At 42.0% G+C, this 25,856-nt stretch overlaps 1 protein-coding gene across 1 annotated transcript in view; it reads left to right on the top strand.

The window, feature by feature from the left end:
- The first annotated feature begins 7,811 nt into the window (after positions 1–7,811).
- The window catches only part of SUCLG1 (succinate-CoA ligase GDP/ADP-forming subunit alpha), a 32,675-nt gene continuing 14,630 nt past the window's right edge, over positions 7,812–25,856 (top strand). Inside the window, exons 1-3 of the mRNA XM_080813806.1 lie at positions 7,812–7,935; positions 17,597–17,700; positions 23,883–23,999. Coding sequence (XP_080669932.1) covers positions 7,839–7,935; positions 17,597–17,700; positions 23,883–23,999 — 318 coding nt within the window. The 5' untranslated portion in view covers positions 7,812–7,838. The remainder of the gene's footprint in view (positions 7,936–17,596; positions 17,701–23,882; positions 24,000–25,856) is intronic.

The following is a 25,856-nucleotide window of genomic DNA, read 5'->3' as shown; positions in this document are numbered from 1 at the left end:
AAATGGTAGTACCCCTACTGATAAAGTAAGGCACAGAGATTTCCAAGTGACATATAAAATGGAAATGATACACCAACACACCAATGATAACAAACTTTGAGGGTTGAGTTTTCTGCCAGATAGAAACTATATCTCTATCAGACAAAAATCTTAAACGTTAACAGAGAGCTTCACATAGTCTGTCCTAATCACATTTCATCCATAAAAAACCAAAACTCAATTTTTTTTCTGGTTATAAAAATGTTAACCTTGGGGGCGCCTGGGTGGCTCAGTGGGTTAAAGCCTCTGCCTTCGGCTCAGGTCATGATCCCAGGGTCCTGGGATCGAGCCCCACATCGGGCTCTCTGCATGGCGGTGAGCCTGCTTCCCTTCCTCTCTCTGTGCCTGCCTCTCTGCCTCCTTGTGATCTCTGTCTGTCAAATAAATGGACAAAACCTTTAAAAAAAAATGTTAACCTTGGAGAACACTTGAAAGATACTGAAAAGAATAAATCCCAAAGTAGAAATTATCTGCAAAATTTATAATGAATAAGTATATTGTTTTTGCTTTAATCATGAGAGAAGTTAAATAAAGGTTCATCTTTCTAGAGAATGAAGTAATAATTTGGAGGGCATGTTAGACATGTTCCAGAATGGATTGGAAGGTGTGCGTCCTTGTGGGTCCATGTAGACCCTTTAAACTTCTGTCAGGATATCAGACTTGAAAGCCCAATGCTCCTTTTTTTTTTTTTTAAGATTTTATTTATTTATTTGACAGACAGAGATCACAAGTAGGCAGAGAGGCGGCAGAGAGAGGAGGAAGCAGGCTCCCTGTTGAGCAGAGAGCCCGATGCGGGCCTCGATTCTAGGACCCTGGGATCATGACCTGAGCCGAAGGCAGAGGCTTTAACCCACTGAGCCACCCAAGCACCCCAAAGCCCAACACTCTTACTCACTGCACAAATCTATGAAGCCCCAGTGAAAAAGGCAATCTTCAAAGCCCCAGGTGATTTAAATGTTGACCACAGATGAGGGTTGAAGCCTGAGCCAGAGTTGCAATAACTTGGTAGCTGTTGTTTTTTTGTGGAGTGCTTTGTCTTCTGGGAACATGGGTCACTCTCTTCCACCTTAGAGTCCTTTCTCAGGCAACAACCAGCTTCCCAAGAATCCTCTCCTCTCCTTTCTTTTCCATAGGCCTCAGTCTTCTTTCCTTTTAGTACCAATTCCTGGGATTCCTTGCCCCTTTACCAGGCTGCAGAGTGGGACACATGTCACAATGTCTTCAGCTACATACCAGAGTCTCAAGGAATCTTGTTCTCTCCTGGTATCTTGGATTTTCATCTGCTACCAAAAAATAATAATAATAATAAAATTAAAATTAAAATAAAAATAAACAATACACACACAGAGAACTTCCAGAAGATGTACTTGATGAAGAAGGAAAGTTATTCTAGAAGGATCAGAGGCTGGTGGAAAAAGAACTTTCCTGACTATAATTCCAGAAATTCTCAATGTGAATCACTCATTCATGTGAAGACAACAGCAATCTCTGTTAAAATGTACAATAAACATGTAATTTTGGGAGGGACTATCAAACTAGGCCAAAGTCCTAGTGTATTTCATCCCTAGGAGACAGCATGGCCCTGAGAAACAGGGCACTGTCTGCACAAGTTCTTAGAGGTGGTGAGAGAATGGCTGGATCCAGCACTGGGCAGCGTGAGAGCAATGGTTCTCTAGGGAAAAGGAGAGGAGTCAGCCTTGGAAAGGAGGGAAAAAGAGAGACACTCAAACCAAGCTATATTCTTCATGGTTTTGCTGAAGACTGACGCTTGCTTATCAGACTTTCTCCTGGAAGGGGCATTTGGTGGATACTGTGATGCACCATCCAGACGCCCCTTTAGTGAAGGACACGCTGCCCTCCCAACAGGGAGTGCTGCCGGTAGTCTTCAGCTGCCTCCAGCTCCCCCCAACCCTTTCGGGAATTTCCTGAACACAGACGGGTGCCTCAACCTACCGTATGATCATACCCTTTCCAGGGCTGTTCACACCTTGGTGACAATCCATGCAGGGGTATAGAACCCTGATCATCTTGTCCAATTCAGGGCAATGTTGAAGGGCACTGGCCAAGATGTCATTGGCCCTGCACAGAGCTGGACCTCTCCTTCTTGCCAACCTTGCTCTCTTCCCTTGTGCAGGAGTTGGGCCCCAGGATACTCTTGCACAGGGTGTTCAGGCTCTGCAACAGGGCTCAAGTATGGGGAAAAGAAATTATATTTGGAAACCACTTCCTCTAAAGGGGAGGTCAAAGCTCTTGACACCCCTGAAAGGATCCAATGCAGATGAAACCTCTCCTTTGCAGGTGCTGAGAGGAACAGTCATTCAAAGAAGTGTAAGAAGCTTTCAGGAGGGCCCTACAAGTGCAATTCAGAAAGTTCTTTGTCCCCAAGACAGCCAGGGTGGCAGTGCCCACCCTGTATAAGGGGAGAGGGAAAGAGCCTTTGCTCAAATCAGCTGGTGGTGCTAGTTAGCTGGTTCGTCCTTAGAACTGCGCTGTGTGATTCTGCCTCTCTTTGAAGTTGCACTTGAGATGAGTTTTTCTCACTGATTTTTTGTAGTTCTCCAAGAGCTGAAGCTGTGTCTGAGGTCCTGATTTGTGTTGTACCATCTTCCACAAGTAAGGCCAAGGATACAAGCTCCTATTCACTGCATTTGTTTTATGAAGGGATTAGTCATACCTATAGTGGTGCCTGAGAGCTCAGCCTGGCTCTTCAGCGTCTCTTGGCTACAATACATTTCTCTGGAAGCGTGCCTGTATCACCGAGGATGAAGCAGCTTTTCTCCTTTTGGAAGGTGGCTGGAAGTTTTGTTTTTCCCCAGAAAGATGTTGGCAGAACTAGGCCAAGACCTTCATTCCTATGTTGAGACCTACTTCCCAATGTGAAGGTATGAGGTGGGGCTTTTGGGAAATAATTAGGTCATGAGGGTAGAACCCCATGACTGGGATCAGGGTCCTTATAAAAGGGGTCTCAGAGCACTGTCTTGCCCTCCTTCTGCCAGGTGAGGCTCTGAAGAGGACAGCCCAGAAGAGGACCCTCACCAGAACTTGACCATGCCGGGACCCTGATTGATCTTGGACGTCCAGCCTCCAGAACTGTGAGAAATAAATTTCTGTAGTTTATAAACTACCCGGTCTGTGGTACTTTGTCTAGGCCCCTGAGCTAGGGCCCTAGAGAAGGTTCCTTTTATTCGTTTCCACACGGCAGAGTCAGACTGCCTAGGTGAATACACACGAAGCTTTGGCATATCCACCTTGTAGCAGGAAGGTAATGTGTGATATTAACTGATGTTTTCCTTCCAGTATCTCCTTCTATTCTTTGACCTTTTTCTCCCTGGTATTTTTAATCCTTCCCCTCACCAATTTCTTTTTGGCCTTTTCAGTCCATTGCCCCAGGAAAGGAATGTGTACCTAAAACCCCCCGAGAATGACAGAAACAACTTAGATTTAGGCCAAAAAGTGTGAATTAATGTTTCCAAGACCAGAAAAGGATCCCAGGCTAGGAAAGAGGCAGGGAGCAGGAGAGCTTAGGTGCTGAAGGTGAAGAGAGAATCCCAGAATGGTTATGTGAAGCAAGATGTATTAGTGTGTTCAGGTTGCTATAAAGAAATATTACAGACTGGGTAGTTTAAACAACAGAAATTTCTTTCTCACGGTTCTGAGTTCTGAAAGTCCAAGATCAAGGTGCTGGCTAATTTGTTTTCTGGTAAGAGTTCTGCTGGCTTGCAGATGGCTGCTTTCTCACTATGTCCTCACATGGTGGAAAGAAAGAACTCTTTGGTATTTCTTTTTAGCAGAACACTAATAATATTGGTGTTTAGTCCTAACTTACTTAATTTAATCCTAATTACTTCCTTACTCTAAATATAGTCAAACTGGGGGTTAGGACTTCAAAATATGAATTTGGGGGGGGTGGGGAGATAACTTGGTCCATAACTCAGGAACTTGCTGTCCGCAACAAAGAGAGAAAGAGATAGATGGAGAGGCAGAGAGAGAAAGCAAGCTGACTGGTTATAAGATTCTGCTAAATAGTGTGTCCAGGCAAGCACGGATATTTGCTGTGGTTCCACATGGAACCAGAGGGGCTGAGTGGTTCTCCTGTATCTGAGAAGAGCCCATAGACGGCTGATAGAGCCAGACCAAAAGGAATGCTGCAAGTAGGTGGAAGGCATGATATAGCAGTAGCGGAGAACAAGATAGAAGGATGCACGTATTAGGGGCTACCTGTGTAGATGGAGGATTAAATGTTTCTTCTACTTCATTCACCTTATCCCAGCAGAAATCCAAATTTAGGTAAAACTCTGGTGAAAGGAGATGGATTTGAAATCCTGGCAGAATGGGGGCTCAGAATAAAATCAAGGTAAAATACAGAACTATAACTCCTCTTGTACATATATATTAAAAAAAACAAAAAAAACAAAACAAAACAAAAACCAAGCGGATTTTGTTTATCAGGTAGAGAATCTACCGGAGTCTTGGTCAGATTCTCTTTCTGGTCTGATTGGATTATAAACATCAGTGACTATAGCTGATTTATTTCCTTAAAAACAATGCAAATGAGAGACTTTGTTCCAGTAGATAGAACATCTTTACTTAGCTCAGATCTATCAAGATTCTTGGTTGCAAAGAGCGGAGACCACTTCAGGTTAAGTTAAGCAGAAGAAGACACTGCCCTTGGGTAGTAAGCATGGACACTAACTGTCTTGACCACTGGTCTCCTGACTCCCCACCAACCTTGTTCTTGAGTCCTAATTGTCCCCTTTTCCTCCCACATTAGTAGCAACACAGAAGGGTGAAGTGGGGGAGTGAGAGGATGGATGTACGTGTGCCTACGTGCAAAATAGATCTGGAAGTTACACAAGAAATTGGGTAATATGGATTTCACCCAGGGAGAACTGGATGGTGGGGAAACAGGTAGAAGGAAGATTTCTTACTATATAAATTTTTTGTGACTTTTGATTTTTTATTCATTGGAAAAATAGCCCACTTTAAAAATTAATAATTCTAAGTCCTTGATCAGTCCAATTCAAAACATAAATCTTATACCTAATTCAAAGCTCCTTACATGTTCTGAAGACTGGCATGATCTGTGACTCCACAGCCTGCAGCTGGGAAGGAGTCAAGATCTGTTTTCTCCTCTTTTCACTCCTCCTCATCTTCACTTCCCTTGCTCTTGGCTCCAGCAGTGGATGGGTAAGCTTTGGATAAAATCTTTTAAATGGTGCAATGGGAGGTTCCTTCTGGTCCTTACACTCTGAAACGCTGGCTCTTTGTGGGTAGGTATTTCAGTGGCTCCTCGCCTCCCCACCCTGTGTAGGAAATTCCATCTGCATAGTATCCTGATGAGTTATGTGCTCTTTGGCTGATCTCTTGTAAACCCTTCCCCACCATTGTCTCCCTCCTGCCCCTGGGGGATCTTTCATGGTCTTTTATGCTATAGTCCCTTGCGGCAGCAGAGGATCCTTAGAGGGAAGCTCAGCTTTCTTTCCTGGAATCAATTTTACCCATGGGAATATTACACATCTTGCCATACCAAACAATGCCCTGCCTACAAACAAGGGTTGCTTTAGCCAGCCTCCTGCCTTGAGTTCTCCAGGCAGGAAACAGGCATTAGTCTTTAGGTGTAGGTCTGAAATCCAAACACAAGTTTTCCTGAGCACTCTGACTATATCTGCTCTGGGGCACTGAGGTAGGCTCATGGATTTCTGGGGTTCTGCGGGGATTTAGCCCAGACTTAATGCCAGTCCTTTTTGTAAGGAGCCTTTGCCACCAACTTTTCTGGGAGTGAGGGGAGAGGGGAACATTCAGGGGACAACTCATGACTCAGCATTCCCTCGTTCAATGAATTCCAGTCTTTCGCTTATTTGAGCTGTTAGAGTATGAGTGTGAGAATTCAAAGACAAGTTTGACCTGCTCTTATTAAATTTGGAGAGGGCTGGCTCCTAGGCTGCCCACCTTAGAATGTAGAGTTCTAATGGCCTGTTGCCCTCAGCTTTGGGGCTTTAGCCAAAGTTTTGCTACAAATGGAAATGTCCTAGTTCCCATCTGGTTACTCATATCGCTAAAAACTTCAAAACAACATGCTGCCATGTAAAGAAGAAAGTTCTTATCTTTAATAACTACCATTTATTGAACGTTTATAAGGTACAAAGAATTTTGCATATTAATATACTAACTACTCACAACACTATTATGATATTGGGATTTTTATGCCCATCTCAGTGAGAAAACCAGAGACTCATAGGTCCCATAAGCCGGCATCAGAATTGGAATTTGAACCCAGATCTGTTTGACTTCAAAATCAACCTGCATATAAAAATGAGTAGTACAATTAGCGTCTACTGCAACTGTCTCCCACCAACGAGCTACAGAATTACGGTAGAAGTATAGTTATTGTGAGTAATTGAAATACCCTTAGGCCCATCAAACATCATGTGTGGATTCAATAAATAGATGTATATGCTATTTCTTATCTATCACTTCAACAAATAATGCTCAACAAAGGAGTTCTCTTTTTGTGCCAGGTGGGGATACATCAGTGTACCAAACAAGCTAAAATCCCTGTTCTTGTGGAAATATAAATTGGTTAAAATCATACCAGAAATTACATTTTTTTGTCATCATGCATTTTACCAATTAACTAAAACTGAAAATATGACTTATCATGTGAAGGCTCAGGAAGAACTTTGCTATAGAAAATGAGTCCTCATACTGGTCTCATGTGGAAGCCACTGATAGTATTTAAAGGACACAATACATTAGATGAAGGAGGGATTTGTGAGTAGTCAAGTCCAAGCTGGCGCTGACAATATCTGGGTCATAGAAGAAATATTGGGCAATCTCCATTGGGTAATCCCATTCATACATCAAATAGCTCAGTGTAAATTATAATTACTACTTCAGTCAATTAGGATCATAATTCCACTGATGAAAATGATGAGGAATCTCAGGAACATGGTTGGAGGCAGGGAGATGGATTACTTTACCTCGTGTTCACCCTTTGACTCTGGGACTCTGAGGTTCCTTCTAAAGCTCTTACAGCAGTGACCACTGGTTTAAACAGGGAGCAGTCATATTTGATCTGTAACTTCAGTCCTCCAGGATCCCAGGAAAAAGTCACTCATTCATTTGGTGCTACTTAAAAGCTGTATCATAGCTTGTTTAACCAAAAGATCCGTATTCCGAGAAATTAAGTGTCAGTAAGGTAGCTTTTGGTCTTTCTCATCACTTCTTATCTTCGCCGGATAATAGCATGAACTCACTGTTACCGTCGGTAATTTTTCCAGGTCCTCACAGCGGGCGCCGGTAAGCAGTATTAGCCTCTCCACGTGCCAGCCGAGCTAAATGGAAGAGCAAATAGGTTTAGAAACACGGAGAGTTCTGCACTGCTCTTCCCATCTCGCCACGACTTCCTAATTCCTCTTGCCACCCCATCCCCGCAGTATGAATACCCGCTCTGCGGCTCGCTCCGCCTCCCGCAAACCTCCACTTAAACTACAACCAGGTCGAAGCCACCAAACTACATTTCCCATAATGCTTAAGCGCTGACGGGCCTCGCGTGGGGTTTTCCCTAAGCTGCCGTTGTAATTAACGTTAGATCATAGCCACATTTCCGGGGAACGGCCGAGTTATCGTCCAATTCTTCGTTCAGATACCTTTTTTCCCCCTCCACCTGCGATTCCTAATGTTCGGCGAAGAGGCCTCTGTGGCGGGAAATTCATTCAGGCGACTGCTATGGCCACCCATTTCCTCTTGGAGCCTAGGCCCCTGCCAGGTCCTCGGGGGCTTGGGAGTGTCATTGGTGGATGACCGCAGCTCTTGCTGCTGTGGCTGTCACCGCGACCATGGCCTCTGGCAGCAGCGGCATGGCTGCCGCCCGCCTTCTGTCGCGCTCCTTCCTCCGTGAGTCCAGCCGAGACTCTCTCTTCCAGGTCTCCGCGAGTTCCTGGCCTCGCCGGGCCCAACGTCCTGGTCCAGGCCGTGGCTGGGCCCTCTGGGGCCGGACCTCGGTGGGGGCCTGGGAGGCGCGAGAGTGCGGCCCCAAGCCGGGGACCACCTGGGGTGGAAGTGGCTTTGCTGGATTTGTAGGGTGGGACATGACCTGGGCAGCTGGGTTAAGTGGAGTGGCCGAACCAAGATTCGGGTGTGGGAGCCCTGTAGACTTGGGGGCATGCTCTGCCCCCCGCGATGATGAATGGCCGGATGGGGGCGGCGTCTAGATTGTCCCTATTTGGGAGTGAGAGGTGAGGTGGTCCAGGATTAACTCAGCTGGGAGAGTGAGTGTCTGGATTGAGGGGTAGGAGGAGGAATGTCTTAGTAGCACATTGGGGGAAGAGGGTAAGGCTGTCCCTTAGTTTTTGTTTGTTTGTTGTCCCCCCCCCCCCCCCCCCCGCAAATTGTAGACTAAGCAGAAAGGTGGGTTCTGCATCCCAGAGTGAGCATAGCCCAGAATACTCCTAGAAGTTTAGGGTTGGCTGGGACTTTAACCAACTGTTTGCAGTGTCTCCACCAGGCGGTGTGAACTCCTCACTCCCTGAAAACTTAATACCCAGAGTTGCTAGTTTTTGAATAACGCTGACTGTTAAAAATTCTTGCTATGTTCAAAGTCTCTGTGTTAGGTAAGCTGTATAGAAAGAGACTTTGGAATCAAACCAAATCACGTTGGAAGTCTGGCTAATCCCTTAGTCTGTGTAATAACCCTGGGACTTTTCTTAATCATGACCAGCCATTAGTTGTCAGATGCTTCCAGATTTAAGAGATGTTAAAAAGTGAAAAAATGCACATCTTAGAAAGGGTGCAGTACAGGATAATCCAGGTTCACTGTACAGAATAGTTGAAACAATTTACATAAGGCACATGGGATGTAATCCACACTCAACTAAAGTTAGTTTTCTTTCTTCCTTTCTTACACTTTACTCCTAATTCTGTTTGTACTGAATATTGGACAGATTTAATTCGTTTCTTGAGAAGATCACATTCCAAAAGTGTGCCGGGATAAGTATGCACTCAGTAGTTGCACTTACTTAACCAGACCATGTGAGGACAAACCTCTGGCTAGATAACTTTGGCAAGTAGGAAAAAGTTGGATTTATTTGGGAAAGTTTTCTCAAGATTCTTATTGTATAATTAAAGGACAGTTGAAGGTATCCTAGGCAGAAGGGGAAAAGGGATTAGTTATAGCCAGGTCATTCTCACCTGGGGTCCTGCTTATCGGAGTTTCTGAAGAATCCTAGCCTCAGATAGGTCTGCTGTCTCAGTAGGAGGAGAGTCTATCAAAGTGTCTAAAGAATCAGGATCTTTAATCTGCCCTTAGCAGTCCTTTTCTCACAGAGCTGGAAGTTCTTTTTCCCTAGACTGTCAGGACCATGAAACCTTAAAGGATCATCTAGTTTAGCTTTCTGTTGCTGGAGTGTATGCTAGTCATGTGATTAATCTGTTATTAAGGGTCGGAGAGGTCTGAGATCTGAACCAAGTTATCTCCTGTATTTATGCAAGACTATAGTGTTTAATGCAGAAAAACCTCTAAATCCTCGAAATCTTGTTTCTCATGCCACATGTTTAAGCCCATTTCCACTCCCACTAGAAAAACAGCCACAACAATATCACCTTATAAACTTTTTTAAAGGGTGGTCACAAATTATTTAGGCTCTAAGATTAGTAATAGACCTGAAGATGGCTAGCGAATTTTGTTTCCTCTGTTTTCTTAAGTTTCAGTTGATGGTACATTTGTGCTAAAGTTCACAAGTGTTGCAATATTGATTTGAGTTAGGAAAAACGAAAAACAAGAGCAAAACTCAAACACCTGTAGATGTCTTACAGAGCTCTGTTGGAATGTTTAGAAATTTTGGAGCCAAAATTTGGTTTGGTTTTATAGTTTACAAAACCAGTTTTATAGTTTATGAAAACCGAACCAAACCAGTTTTATAGTTTATGAAAACCGAACCAAAACAGTTTTATAGTTTATGAAAAAAGGGAGAGTCCAGTTGAAGTAGGGAGAGAAAATAAAATGAAAAATAAGGAAGATTTCTTCCATGAGAAAGTTTAAGGATTTTTTAAGCATACTTGAAGTTGAGATAGTAAAGCTTTTCAAGAAATATAAAGCTAGGCAAGCTGATTTCAAACATAAGCCGGGGGCAGGGGATAAAAAACTAAACTAAAAAAAAAAAAAACCACCCAAAAAACCCCCATAAACCAGGAATTCCTATAAATTAGGTCTTGTAAGGGAATAAGAGCCAGTATTTTTGAGCCTCCAAGTTATGGTGTTTTAATGCCAGAAAGTGAACCTTAAAATCCAGCTGGTCTCATATCTGTTTGGCAAATGAAGAAATAAACCCAGAAAGTTTCCTGGCCAATATCAGAATGGGTATTAGAACTCAGGTCTTCTGACTCTGCAGTATCCTTTCTACTAGTATGTGCTGTGTGATACTCTGAGTCTCCTTTTCTGAACTTCTGGTCTTTTTTTTTCTTTTTAGTTCTTTTTTTCCTTTTTAGCCACCTTGTTTTGTTGAGGTGACTACCCTGCTCAAAGTTACCACCTGCCTTTTCCATGTGTTTGTCAAGTTGTGTAGGCCACTTTTGAAATCAGGCATTTAGAAGTGTAGTTGGGCAAAAGGGACCCTCAACGGTGATGTTTCTGGTACTACTGTCTGTTGCTGTTGCATCTAAGGACCAGATCTCTGTTTCAGAAATACAAAATAGTCTTGATCTGAATGTACCAGTGGAACCATGAGAAAGCAATTTGACTTTCTCACCTCAAACTCGTTCTTCTGTAGAAACATAATTGGGGGTGTTCAAAATAATTTTTGTAAGTATAGGAGAACAACTTCATTTTACTGGAGGACAGGAATGTTGCTATAGACCCATTTTTTTTCTTTGTAACATTTCTAAAATTGGGATATTTCTTATAATTGATGGTATCTACAGTAAATTGGCAGCATTTTTTCTTTCTTGCTAGTATTTATTAGTACTTAAGTGGTATTTTAGATTTGATGAAATATGGCACTTTTGGCCAACTTAGCTTAATTTGTAAGTAAATATTAAATGAATATATAATTTTGCATTTGAATAGTGGGTTGTCTGGGGTTTGGGAGTAAGTGGCTGCTGAGTTACTCTGCTATAAGTTTCTATAGGTAGGAACCACGATGGCCTATATATATTATGTGCATATAATGTATGTAATTAATGAATAACCGTTTATTGATGAGTGCATGCATGGACACAAGGACACAGTTTGGGAGGTGACTTTGGAAGAGGAGTATTTTCATGAACAGAGATTCAGATTTTTGGTTGGGAGCGTTGTCCTGATCATACAAGGCTATGGTTTGAGTCACATCTGCGCATGTGCTCTCTGGCCGGACCTCCTGTCATGGATCCCGCAGCCATCTTCTAAATGCTGTGGTTGCTCTCTTTGGGGAAGAGGACTCAGCATGTGGCTAACGGATACAAATTTACCACCCTTCTTGAAGGCACATGTCTCTCACATTACTCAGCCTGTTTCTCTCATAGCCTTTGTTACAGTTTGCAACTTCGGTAGTTTTGTGTTTCTTTGTTTACTGTTTAGCTGTCTTACAGGGTAGGATGCTTCATGTGGGTAGGACCTGAGTCCATCTTGTTTGCTCCTGAATTCCTAGTACCGGGCAGATGGCTTGGCACAAAGAATACCTCAAAGCAGTGTGGTCTTTTCATTCTGCATTAGTAATCATAATGATAATAGAGAACTAATAATGAAACAGCACTCGCCGTACCCTAGGCATTGTTCTGTGTGCTTTTTATATTAGGAACTCATTTAATTCTCATATTGCCTATGAGGTACATAGTATTACTATCCCCATTTTTTTTTTTTTTACAGTGAGGCTGCTCCTTTAAAAATGTTTCATATGGTAAAAATTTACAAGTATGTCTGTATACACTACATGTAGACATGGATTAGTGTATTTATTGATAAACATAGGGTATGCATGAGGAGATATATAAAACATAAGTCATTATTTTTTTGTGTTTTTTTTTTTTTTTTTTTTAAGAGGGAGAGGGTGAGAGAGAGAAGGAGGGGAGGAGCAAAGGGAGAAGGAGAAGGAATTTTAAGCAGGCTCCATGCTCAGCGCAGAGCCCGGCATGGGACTCCATCTCACAACCCTGAGATTTGATTGAACGGAAGTCAAGAGTCGGATGCTTAACTGACTGAGCCACCCAGGTGCCCCAACGTTGGACTTATTTTAAAATATGAATCATATGTTCTCTCTTTTTAGGAAACAGTATACCTTTGTGTTTATGTAGGATGTGCATCCAATATTGGGAGCGTACCAGCTACTTTGCTACCCGGTTTACCCAGTCATCCTCTCATATCAACGTCACAGAATAGTGGTGCTGTTATGGGCAGCTACTTCATTTATAGATGGGTAAACTGAGGTTAAGGGAGATCAAATGATCTGTCTCATGTCAGTGGTTGGTGAGCAGCAGAGTAAAAACTCAGGCCCAGGCCTGTCTGATTCCTCAGAGCAGTTCTCAGATGCTCCCGGGATACAGTCCCAGCGTTAGGCCTTGATTTCTAAGAACTTGAAGAGAAGGTGACACCACCACATTCCCTGGAGGTGACCCAAGGTGTGGCAGCTACAGCCTTCATCATTGGGAAATTCTTCCTGGTGTCCAGCCTCAGGCCCTCCCGCTGCCTTAATATTTAATTTTAAATGCTCATTTTCTAAACAATAGTTAAGTTAGAGATCTCATCGTCTGTTGATTTATCATTTGTCTGTCTTTAGTTTTGTTTCTTGTTCGTGGCCTTTATTCTGTTTTTCTGTAAGGCTTTGGGCTCTACCTTGGTGGTGCTTCCTGTTGCCCAAGTTATTTCCTTGTCTGTTATATATTATGAAAAGACTCTTCCTGGTCTGTTACTGCCTTAACTCTCCTACTGTGAAATAGTCCAGTTGTGTTACATTAGTGCTTTTGGATTTTATTTGTTTTTTTTAAAAAAGGTTAGTATGGAGTTTGTACTGGATTAAGATAAGAGCTTTGAGGACTGCTAATAGCATTTAGGGCTCGACTTCTGTACAGTCTTCATAATAATTTCAGGGAAGCCTATGATCCAAAAATGGATGTAGGTTTTTCTCCTAAGTGGCGAAAAAAGAGATGGAACTTACGACATTCAGCTTGTTATAAGTGTGTTTTTTATAGACTGTCCTGAGATTCAGTGAATCATTTCTTGTACTCCAACTCTGTAAGTCACTGTACCATATGGGAGACACCATGGTGTGCAAGATATAGACCTTATAGTCATGCCATTTACAGTTAGAAGTTCTAGAGTATATAGATGATACTTGAAATAATCGTGAACTAAATTTAACCTTAAATAATTTTTCTTAGAAATAATGCAGTAAAGGGAGTAACAAAATGTGTGCATCCCCCCATTTACGGCGTGTGGCATAAGTGCTATATACCACATAGAAGTGTTTGCAGGTTCCATTCTTCTTCTTTTTTTTTTTTTAAGATTTTATTTATTTATTTGACAGACAGAGATCACAGTAGACAGAGAGGCAGGCAGAGAGAGAGAGAGGGAAGCAGGCTCCCTGCTGAGCAGAGAGCCCGATGTGGGACTCAATCCCAGGACCCTGAGATCATGACCTGAGCCGAAGGCAGCGGCTTAACCCACTGAGCCACCCAGGCGCCCCAGGTTCCATTCTTAATCTCAGATCCCCTAAACACCCCTCATTATATTCACGAGTCAGGAATGTCATGTGAAGATTTAAGGATTCCTCACTGTGCAGTGTTTTATTTAAATGTGAACTTATATGAATTAACGCCAGTGAAATTCTCAGGGAGATGTTGAGTACATTGACTCTGTCATTGAAATGTGAGAGATATTTGCAAGATGGTTTGACCACTATTGTATGCCCTATGTTCTTGATTTTAACTTTATGGAATAATTTATTCTAGATACTTGGTGGTTTGATTGAGCATCTTTTAGCGGTAGACAGACGATTCAAGATTTGCACTGTAAATCAGTTTGCATTCTTCAGCAGAAGTGGAAGAGGCTATTTTTCATTACTTAGGGCATTTGGTTTGGGTGGGGAGGAAATCAAGTGGGGAAAGAAAATGCAAAGAGCTGGTCTGACAGATTTAATGTTTACAGCAGCTAGGAGCTTGTGCTCTACCAGACCACATGAAAGAGAGCTGGGCCGGGCGTCTGGGTGGCTCAGTGGGTTAAAGCCTCTGCCTTCGCTAGGGTCGTGATCCCAGGATTCTGGGCTCAAGCCCCTCATCGGGCTCTCTGCTCCGCAGGGAGCCTGCCTCTCCCCTGCCCCACTCTCTGCCTGCCTCTGCCTACTTGTGATCTCTGTCAAATAAATAAATAAAATCTTTAAAAAAAAAAAAAAAAGAGTGAGGGGGGAGGATTGTGGGGGTGGTGAAGAGGTGCAGGGGTGGGGTTGAGGACAGTTTGCTTTCATGGGGAGCCTGCAGCCTGTGATTCTGGACTTTGGATATTATAAAGTAGGGAAGAATGAGGAGAATGATGCAAGTAACTTAGAATTTGGTGGCTTTGACTTGGAATGTAAGCATATTTTGCATTATTTCTATCCCAGAGCTGTAGAGACGGCAGAAATTAAGGTGAGGAGAATTACAGTGACTATAGCCAGTCTGTGTGGGTTAGGTCTTCCTTCCTCACGGTCGTGGTAGCTGGGAGAGTGCACTTGGTGTAAAGTCCAGGGCTAGGGCACGTTTGTCAGATGTGGGGCGAGTTTCTGGGATTAAAAGAGCATTTGTGGTAATTATAGAGTACCATCATGGCTTGCTGGGGGTGCCTCAGTCTTTCCTTTGGGTTTCAGAGTGCATTTTTTTCTTAAAGATTTTATTTATTTATTAGAAGAGAGAGAGAATGCACACGAGTGGGGGAGGGACAAAGAAAGAAGGGGATGGAGAAGCAAACACTCCACTGGGCAGGGAGCCCGATGAGGGGCTTGATCCCAGGACCCTGAGATCATGACCTGAGCTGAAGGCAGATGCTACACTTACTGAGCCACCCAGGTGTCCCAGAATATATTTGCCCCAAATGTCCAAGGCTTATTCCTACCACAGTACTTTTCATACTGTGTGCTTACGGCCTGTTTTATATCAGTTCAGGTGGATTGTATGTTCCTTGAGGGATGAGACTTTCTTATTCAACACTTTATCCTTGATACTTGGCTTTGTGGTTTGGCGTAGGTGTTCCCTGATGGCTGATTGAATAAACGATTAATGACAACTCCAGACACGAATATGTGCTTGACTATTCTTGCAACCTCTCATTTCAGTACCAGTGATACCTGGTCTGGCAGCATATAGATTTCTTGTCAGGCCCAAATATGATCAGGAATTTCTTATGTTTGAATATAGATTTTGGATTTGGCCCAAAGTGATGAGAGGGTATTAATTCCAGCTTACTGCAGCTATAGATGGGAGATCACATGCACATGCGCACACACACGCACACAGCAAGTCTCCCTAGTCAGCTTCCCAAAGGTTTAGAATGTCAGGGTCACTGCGCAGTCTGAGCAGTACTGAAGGTCTAGGAAACTGGAAGGTGAATTGCTAGTCATCACACTTCCTGATGCAGTTTTTATGGGCACTAGAGATCTTGGGTTGTGAAGCCCTGAGCTCCATAGGGTTGATCCAGGAGGTCTGGAGTAGGAGTAGGAGAAGAGAGTGATCTTAGTCCTGCTATTGAGTCATGCTTTGTGGATGTAGGCAGACTTGTTTTTTCTCAAGGTGACCAGGCCACCCCTGCCTCTGTGGAAGGAGAGGTGAACCGATTGATCCTTTCTTAAGACTGAGTTTAAGAATACTTGTGGAGGCCCAACTTTACCTTCAAAAAGCAGGGGTTTCCTTTTAGCAAGTGTGGGCTCCAAATATCTTAAAATTGGATCTTATAATCAAATCTGCTATCCTGTCCGAAAACTTCTGATAGATGGACCATGTATTGAAGATTCCAGGAATAGGAAGGACTGGTGGAACAGATTCTGCCAGGAATAGCAGCAGAAATACTTCCACAAGTATAGTGATTGTGGGTCTCTAGCTGGGAGAAGTGGGAGCCACAGGCAAGAATGAGCCTTAAGTGACAGCACTGGCTGGGGTGGGCCCTGATGCTAAATTCCCTTTGTAGTGTCTGTTGTGCCAGGGTTCAGGTGCTTAGCTATGCCCACTGTGGCAGGACTTGACCCTCAGTGCACCCTCATGTCTCCCTGTTCAGCATAATCTAGTCTGAGAATGCAGCTGTCTGTTACCCAACAGATTTGTAGGCACACAGAACATTCCTCTTCCTCTTGGTAAAGGCAAAATCTTGGACTGTCTCTTTCCTAGAGATACAGGACATTCCAAAATTCAGAGTTAGAAGCTGACGTTAACATGGGAGTTGAAGACAACTCAAGAGATGCCTGGAGGGCCAGATACAATCAATTATGGAACCTAAGTTCTGAGGATTTAGGAGGGCATGAGGCAGCAATTCAAGACAGAAAGCACGGATGGACCCTGGACAAATACGTGATGAGACGTTCTTTTCTGGAGCTAGCTTTTATGGGCTACCTCAGTGGTAGGAGGAGGGCCTGACACTTTGAAAGGGTCAGGGATGGGCCACACAGACAGCAAGTTGGGGCTGAAATGAAGGTTTAAAAGTAGTCAGAAAGTAGCCCACAATTTTAATTCATCTATGCCCTATTTTCTACTGACTGTTGATATATTGTGAGCTGGTATGAATACATAGATTTCTCAGTTTTTGTTGAGGTAAGTTGCTGAAGGTAAGTTAGATGTTTATTACATGTTTTTCCCCTCATCTATTTATTTTATTTTCCCTGTTTCATCTTTATGTAAGGTCTGGTGTCTTGCATCAGAAGATATCAAATTAAGTAACTTTGGATTATATATTAGACAAGCTTTATCTCTGACTTAAGGTTTAATCTTAATCTTTAATGTTAACATTTAATATCGTTTTGGGGAATGAGTTACAGAATAGTTCCTACAAGTTCTCCCAACAAAGTTTACCTCTTAGCTCACGTATTATGTACAGATGTCAACCTTAAACAGGTTGGGTAAAGGGTGCCTGCTGGGCTTAGTCAGAAGAGCAGGTAGCTTTTGATCTTGGGGTTGTGAGTTTGAGTCCCACATTGTGTGTAGAGATATATTAAGAAAATAAATAAACTTAAAAAAAGAAAAAGGTTGTGTAAAATGGGCAAAGGGCGTGGCTGTTTAGCAAATATTGTTAGTACAAGTGATACCTAGTTTCCCATCCCTGGATTAAATTTGAACCATTTGTCTTTGAGCCCCAGTTTTCCTTCTGAGGAATGACAGTTATAAACTTAAGCTTTTCTTTACACTTTTAGAACAAGCTGCAAAATTGTTCTTGGTGAAAAGGGGGTTCTGGAAAATAGAAAGGTGTTTTTTTTTGTTTGTTTCTCTCTTTCTTTAGTCTTCGTGTCTAATCTGAAGTTGTCATGACCACAAGGTAGCCCCTGTATTAGAGGATTTTTTTTGTCACTAAGTTCAGTTCATGGTCCAAAAGTTTGAAGAAATTATAATGTGTCATATTTTCTTTACTTTTCAGTGCAACAGAATGGAATTCGGCATTGTTCCTATGTAGCTTCCCGGAAACATCTCTATATCGATAAAAATACAAAGGTTATTTGCCAGGGTTTCACTGGTAAGCAGGTATGTGTCAAGATGTTTTATAAAGATGCATATTACAGATACAGAAACATTGAACTATTTTCTATTTTTTAATAATCACAAAAGTTATTGTTGCAGAAAAGTATACAGTACAGCAATGGAGTTGTATCTTAGGAGGGGGTTTAATGTGATAGTCAGCCTGTAAGATGAAAATTGTGTTTAAACTTATCTTGAAAATCCCTTCCTAGAAGCACATTTTAACACCACTGGTTTTCCTCCAGCTTTGGAGTAGATTACCGTTTGTTTGAGTAAAAACTAGGTAAAGTAAATGGCTTGTGTCCTGTTAAACACAGGATGGTGTGGGGAAATGCTCCAGCCCAGACAGGCACATGGGAACAGAGATAGGCAGAAGCAGCAGCACGCTGACTTGTCTCATCTTATACTTTCTCTAGCCAAATGGTCTTTGAGAGGACTAGCAAGCAAAATTGCCTGAAGTATTTTAATTTGTTCTCATTCATTTATATTCATTGTCTCTCCCTATCCCTGCTTACATCATAGAATTTGCTAAGTTTTAAATATATTTGCAATGTGATTCCACAATAAAATGCAACATAAGAGTGTCCTTTCCCTTCTTCCTATCATTTTACTCCATAATGTATATGTTACATTTATATATAATCTATAAAATAGATTCATAAAAGAAAAATTGAATCTCAAGGTTCCGTGTACTTAAAATTTTAATAGCTATCGCTAACTTACCCTTTAAAACATTTGTACAGATTTGTAGTTCCACCAAAGTAGATGTGGATTTTTTTTAAAACAAAGGAATACTACCAAATCAATCAGAAGATAGCCATGTCGCCTGGGTGGCTCAGTGGGTTAAGCCGCTGCCTTCGGCTCAGGTCGTAATCCCAGGGTCCTGGGATCGAGCCCCACATCGGGCTCTCTGCTCAGCTGGGAGCCTGCTTCCCCCTCTCTCTGCCTGCTTCTCTGCCTACTTGTGATCTCTCTCTGCCAAAAAAATAAATAAAAAATCTTTAGAAGATAGCCATGAGCCTTAACCCAGAGTATTCCTTTCATTATTAAAAGAAGACATGGCAAAATAAAAACAGTTCATGGGGCACCTGGGTGGCTCAGTGGGTTAAAGCCTCTGTCTTTGGCTCAGGTCATGATCCCGCGTCCTGGGATCGAGCCCCACATCGGGTTCTCTGCTCAGCAGGGAGCCTGCTTCCCTTCCTCTCTCTCTGCCTTCCTCTCTCTCTGCCTTCTTCTCTCTCTGCCTTCCTCTCTGCCTACTTGTGATCTGTCTGTCAAATAAATTAATTAATTAATTTTTTAAAAAAACAGTTCATGATTTTTTTTTAATTTTTATTTAATTATTTTGACAGGTAGAGATCACAAGTAGGAAGAGAGGCAGGCAGAGAGAGAGGGAGAAGCAGGCTCCCCGCTGAGCAGAGAGCCCGACATGGGGCTCGATCCCAGAACCCTGGGATCACGACCTGAGCCGAAGGCAGAGGCCTTAACCCACTGAGCCACCCAGGTGCCCCAACAGTTCATGATTTTTTTGTGTGATTTAAAAGTTAATGATTTTTCTGTAATTAAAAGAATTTGCAGGGCACCTGGGTGGCTCAGAGGGTTAAGCCTCTGCCTTCGGCTCAGGTCATGGTCTCAGGTTCCTGGGATCGGGCCCCGCATCAGGCCCCGCATCAGGCTCTCTGCTCAGCGGGGAGCCTGCTTCCCTCTCTCTCTCTCTGCCTGCCTCTCTGCCTACTTGTGATCTCTGTCAAATAAATAAATATACTCTTTAAAAAAAAAAAAAAAGAATTTTCATGTCCATTCTGTGATATTCGGGTAATCTAGAGCAGGAGTCTGCAAGTTTATTCTGGAAAAGGACCATATGAAAATGTTAGGCTTAGTAGGCCGTGCAGTTTGTATCAATGACCCAGAAGCACGGTAGCAGCTAAAGCAGCCATAGACAGTAAGTCAGTGAATGGTGATTGTGTACCGGTAAAACAGTTTCTAAAACCAGTGGCAGGCCAGACCTTTAGACCATAGTTTTCCAAACTTTGATCTATAGAATAATACCTAAATATCCAGACTTCTGTAACTTTTGTTTTTAAGTTGCTTTAAAATTCTGCAAGGTTTTTTTTGTTTGTTTGTTTTGTTTTAATGAATTTGGTTAGAAGGTTGTTTCATATAAAAATGTCCTTGCACTTTTTGACTTCTTTCTGAAGTAATTGGACATAATAATGTGTTATTTTTCTGAAATAACTGGACCTTTTTCTTCTTCTGTTCCTCTACTATCTTAAAAAAAAAAAATCCACACCAACAAAAAAAGGAACATCCAAAACTTTGAAATTTTGTTTATAGGTAAAATTGGTTTCATTATTTTAATAGCCATATATTTGATGAGTATCACTTCCACATCTGTATATTCTAAAGAAAATTGATGCTGATTTAGGATTTGAAGTACAGGGATGCCTGGGTGGCTCAGTTGGTTAAGCGGCTGCCTTTGGCTCAGGTTGTGATCCCAGCGTCCTGGGATCAAGTCCCACATCGGGCTCCTTGCTTGGCAAGGAGCCTGCTTCTCCCTCTGCCTCTGCCTGCCACTCCGTCTGCCTGTGCTCGCTTGCTCGCTCTCCCTCTCTCTGACAAATAAATAAATAAAGTCTTTAAAAAAAAAAAAGATTTGAAGTACATTGTCTCCTTCTGCCAATTAAAATTATATTCAGTCCCTTTTTGATTATATATTAATTGTGTTAGCATATAATCAAGTGTTTTGATTAATCCAGATTCCCCACAAAAGTTTATTATATGTGTTGTTTTGTTTCTTTGCTAAATTTTATATGATCCTGTGACATCTTAACCTCTGACCTTTTTTTAAAAGAGCCATTGCCCACGGTGTAAGCAATATTTGGAACTGTTTCTGCTTCCTGAATTAAGTGGTGGTTTGCCTAAATACTGAAATCCAAGGTTGGTTTCAGTGTCTTTCAGTTACCTGCAAGTACATTGTTTCTCATTCACTTTTTTTAAATTTAATTAATTGGGAGTTTTACTTGTCTCAGATTTGTTAGTTAAGATTCTATTATTATAGAGATAACAGTAAGGTCTGAAATTTAGGGTTTATCTTCATAGGAAATCTACATTTTGTCTCGTTAGTTCTTTTACTCAGTGTATACATTGTTCCCCATATGAATAAGGAATATTTGTATTTCGGAGTAGATTTCAATAATGCAGGCTTCCAGTGGGTGGAATTTCTTGTATTGGCTTTAAGCTGGTTTGAGCTGCTGAAAGTATCTTTGTTTGTAACTGGTGATGATAGGAAAACTAAGGAAAATAAGCTTAGAACAGGAAATGTCCTTGTTTACCTTGTTTACTATTATATTAGGACTAAAAAATGGGTCCATTTGAATTTATCTAAAAAGTAGTGATCTAGGGCAGTGCTTCTCAGACTGTCTGGAGTGAAAGACCAGTTCAGTTGTCTGTTTGCTTTTAATTTCTAATCTAATACAGATCAATATTTTTTGCAAAATACAGTGAAAGTTGCAGCAATATCATATTGCTCCCATCCAAGTACTAACCAGGCCCGACCCTGCTTAGCAATATCATATTGCTATAAAAGTTTGCAAACATTTTCTTTTATTTTGTTTTAATTAATTTAATTTTTCTCTTATTTTTTCATTTTTTTATTCTTTCCCTTGTTCTTTGTAATTTTTTATTCTTTCTCTTTTTGTGTTTATCTCACTGAAGATCAGCAGGAGTCTACAGATTACACTTTGAATAGCACCACTTAAAGAGAGAGCATTGGCTTGTGGTTCTTTTCAAAACTCCATCGTTGGCTTTAGACAAGTTAGTTAACATGCTTGAGGCTAAGTTTCCTGTTTTGAAAAACGGAGAAGTTGAATCAGGAAATTTCTGAAGTCCCTCTTAGCCCCAACTATTAGGCCTTCAATAGAACTTGAGTAGTTGGGTTTGCATTTTGAGGTCCCTATAGAATGACCACGTAGCCATTCAGTTTCAACAATTGCTTATTGAATGTCTACTATATGTCATGTGTTGGATTAGGTACCACCTCTCAATGTACCAAGTAGACAGAAATCACTTCCTTCATGTAATTTACATTTTAGTAGTGGGAGGGAAAGAAACATACCAACAAAGTCAACAGAGCATACCACAAAGTTATGTGGGATATTAGAAAGTATAAATGCTGTGGAAAAAATAAACCAGAGGTAGAGATGTGTGACTGTGTGCAGAGGTGTGATCAGGATGGGGAAGGGAGAATTTTATGTTAGGTGGTCAGGGGAACCCTGACCTTAGTCAAGATCTAAGGGAAATGTGGGAGTAAAGCAGTGGATATGAAGGGAAGTGCATTCAAGGCAAAAGGGATAGCAAGGCTGGGAGGCAGGACTGTGCCTGTTGTGCGTGGAAGTCACAAGGCCAGTGTGACTGGAGTGAAATGAGCAGTGGGAGAACAGTAAATGAGGCCAGGCAGTTAAGGAGTTTTGATGTGAGGATGTAGGCTGAATATTGACTTAGGAGTCAGTATAAGGAATTTGGCTTTTACTGTGAAAGAAGTAGAAAGCCCCTGGACAATTATGATCAGAGGAATGATACAATCTTGCTTATGTCTTAACAGCATTACTCTGGCTGCTGTGTTGAGAATAGATGAAAGGGAGCCAGGGGCAGTATTCTGTTAAGAGTTGATGATGACTTAGACCAGCATGGTAGCAGTAGAAGGGATTGAGACATTGTCAGTTATATTTTGAAGGTAGTGCAATAGTGTGCCTGATGTGAGATGGAGAATCAAGGATAGCTTCTGTGTTTTTGGTCTGAACATCTGTTAAGAGTGGAATTGTCATTAACCAAGATGGGGTGGAGTGTGGGGAGGAATGATTAGGAATTTGGTTTTGGGCACATTAAGTTTGAGATGCCTGCTAGTTCTCCAAGTGGAGATGTGACATAGGCAGTCAACAGTGTGAGTTTAGAGCTCAAGGCAAAGGTCCAGGCTGGGTATGGGTGTGTGTGTGTGTGTGTGTGTGTGTGTGTGTGTGTATGGGAAGGGTTGCCATATGAATAGTGTTTATTGCCCTGATAGGGGATGAGATCACCAAGGGTACAAATTTATATGAAAAAGAGAAGTCTGAGGGAGAGAAAAAGAGAAGAGGAAAACCAGGGGAGACAGAGCCCTTGAAGCCTAGTGAAAAATAATCTTTCAATTTGTGGAGATATTTTGGGTTGTCACAACAGCTGGTAGTAGTGGAGAGGAAGGCATGTACCGGAATCTACCGAGTAGGGGCCGGGGATGCTGCTAAACCTCATACAAAGGGCAGGACAAGCTCCCATAACAATGAATCCGTGTGACCAAATGTCTGTAGAGCCGAAGTTGAGGAGGGAGGGTGGTGGATAGCAAACCACAGGCTATTGGCCGGGCAGCATTAAAAGCTCACCTAAGGTTAGTGATCGTTGATTTAGAGGGAGACCAGTTATCCTGTTCTGTTTTCTCTCCAGCTTCTACTTGGCTGCACATGCGCAGTCTTACTTAGAGTAGGTAGGGGACTGGATTTAACCAAGATTGTGGTTTTGCCAGATGTGGAAGTTGAAGTGAGAGAGAGCCAAGGTTGTTGGGGATTTATAATGACTGCCAATTGATTTTAAACTACGGATGTGAGGACATCAGGAGTTGACAGAGGAACAACGAAAAGGAGGGATTTTTAAGTAAACACATGGGTGTTTCTGACCATCAGCCATATTTGAAGATGGAATGAAAAAGATCTTCCTTTATTTTCTATTTTTTTTTAAAGATTTTATTTATTTATTTGACAGAGTGAGAGAGAGATCACAAGGAGGCAGAGAGGCAGGCAGAGGGGAGGCAGGCCCCCTCCTGAGCAGAGAGCCCGATGCGAGGCTCGATCCTAGGACCCTGAGATCATGACCTGAGCCGAAGGCAGAGGCTTAACCCACTGAGCCACCTAGATGGCCCAAAAGATCCTCCTTAAAAAACAAAAACAAAAACAAAAACAACTCCTATTTTGGCTTTGCAGAGGATTGTATTGTTTCAAGGTTCAAAGCTGGGTTTAGCAGGTTGTTGAGAATGCTGGATGTATGCATCTATCACATTCTGTGAAATAGTTAACCTATTTGTTTTTCTCTTCCAGGTTGCTGAAGATTGCCTTCCAGCTTCCCAGCCTGTCTTTTCTCATGAGCCTTGTGTTTTTTCCCCATAGGGCACCTTTCATAGCCAGCAGGCATTGGATTATGGCACCCAGTTGGTTGGAGGAACCACTCCAGGGAAAGGAGGCCAGACACATCTGGGCTTACCAGTCTTTAATACTGTGAAGGAGGTAATTAATGGTACTGAGTTTGCTAAGCAAAGAAAGGCAGGAGAAGAGCAAGCGTACTTTGTTGTTGTGGTTGGTTTTTTTCTTTTTAAGATTTTATTTATTTATTTGACAGAGAGAGAGGCTGGGAGAGAGGGAACACACGCAGGGGAAGTGGGAGGGGGAGAAGCAGGCTTCCTGCTGAGCAGGCAGCCTGATTGGTACTCATCCCAGGTCTCCAGGATCATGACCTAAGCCGAAGGCAGCCGCTTAATGACTGAGCCACCCAGGTGCCCCAGAGCAAGCATACTTTGAATAGAGATTTTAATTGTGTCCCTTCTGGGAGAGTCACTTGCAATTTTAAAATCCAGTAACGTAAAGAAATTTGAATCCCAGTAAAAACCTCTGGGTTTACTTTAGTCACACAGACTCAGGATGCCTTCCCCACGCCTGTGTCCTTTTGTTGGGCATAGTTCCGCTGTGAAGAGGAGAAGTGCTGTAGCTTGGCTTCCATTTGGCTTCTTCTCCTTTCCTTACTCTTTCTTCTTCCAGGATGTTAGCAGTGCACATGTCAGCAGCCAGCCCCTAACACTGACTGAGAACAGACTGTGTGTCAGGCCCTGTGCCAGGTGCTTCATAGACACTGCTTCTTTGAGGCCTCCCCGTGGCCCCCTGAGGTGCAGGTGCTATCCCTCTCCCCATTTTATTTTTATTTTATTTATTTATTTAAAAGATTTTATTTATTTATTTGACAGAGAGAGAACACAAGCAGGCAGAGAAGCAGGCAGGGGGTGGAAGCAGGCTCCCTGCTGAGCAGAGAGCCTGATGCAGGGCTTGATCCCAGGACCCTGAGATCATGACCTGAGCCGAAGGCAGAGGCTTAACGCACTGAGCCACCTAGGCACCCCCCCACCCCATTTTAAAGACAAGGGTACTGTAAACTCAGAGAGGTTAAGGGTCCTGCCCGTCATTCATAGCTGCGAAGTGGCAGATAGCATAGCTCAGGGTAAGTACGATGGCGATTCTGCCTGAAAAAAACTGAGCTGTGAAGTCAGACAGACAAGTCACAGAGCCCTAGTCTCTTCCCCAAACTGCTGATCTCTTAGTACTTTTTAAAGTATTTTGAACAAAACTTTTAATTGTGTTACAAAATTAATAATGTGCTTATTGTAAATACTTAGACGATATAAATATATGTAAAGTTAAATTTTATGGTGCTTTCCATGTCTCAGATTTTGCCTTTCTAGAGAGCTTGTGTAAGCTCCGTGTCTATTCTTTCTTTCTCTTTCTACACTTGCATGAATATATAGGAAAATAATCGTATTATAAAAGAAACTGGTACAAAATCTTGCCTACATAATAAAAAAGAATCTAGGAAATAAACTTAGTACTTGGGACTGATGTATTGATGATAAAAGAAGTATCCCGCCCCCTCTTCTTAAACATAGTTTTAAGGCATGTTTTAAAGTATCTCTTTTTTTTAAAATACAAATTTATAGACTCAACACCTTTTTTAGAATACTAACTTCAGATTGAAGTTAATTTGTATTCTTGATCCTAAAATGTAGGACAAAACCCAAATATTCAAATGTGGAATTTTCATTTTACTTTAAACTTGAAAATAGGGTGTACTATATGTGTGTATGTATGGTCTAAGTGTACTGTATTTTAAAGAGTAAAAAAAAGTTAAAATCATATGTTCTGTAAAAGAATCATTTAAAATCTTTTTGCTTTCACTTTTGGGTGTTTCCCCACACCCCTTAAGTTTTCTTGTGGCTACCTTCATGACCTCAAAATACAGAAAAAAGCTGTTTTCATAATTCCTCTAGGTAGATTTGACTTTTTCATGAGCCTTTTTTGCTTTCTTTTAAAGAAAGTTTT

This window comes from Martes martes (assembly GCF_963455335.1).
Source record: "Martes martes genome assembly, chromosome: 9".
Taxonomy (NCBI): Eukaryota; Metazoa; Chordata; class Mammalia; order Carnivora; family Mustelidae; genus Martes; species Martes martes.
This window is presented reverse-complemented; position numbering and strand designations above follow the sequence as displayed.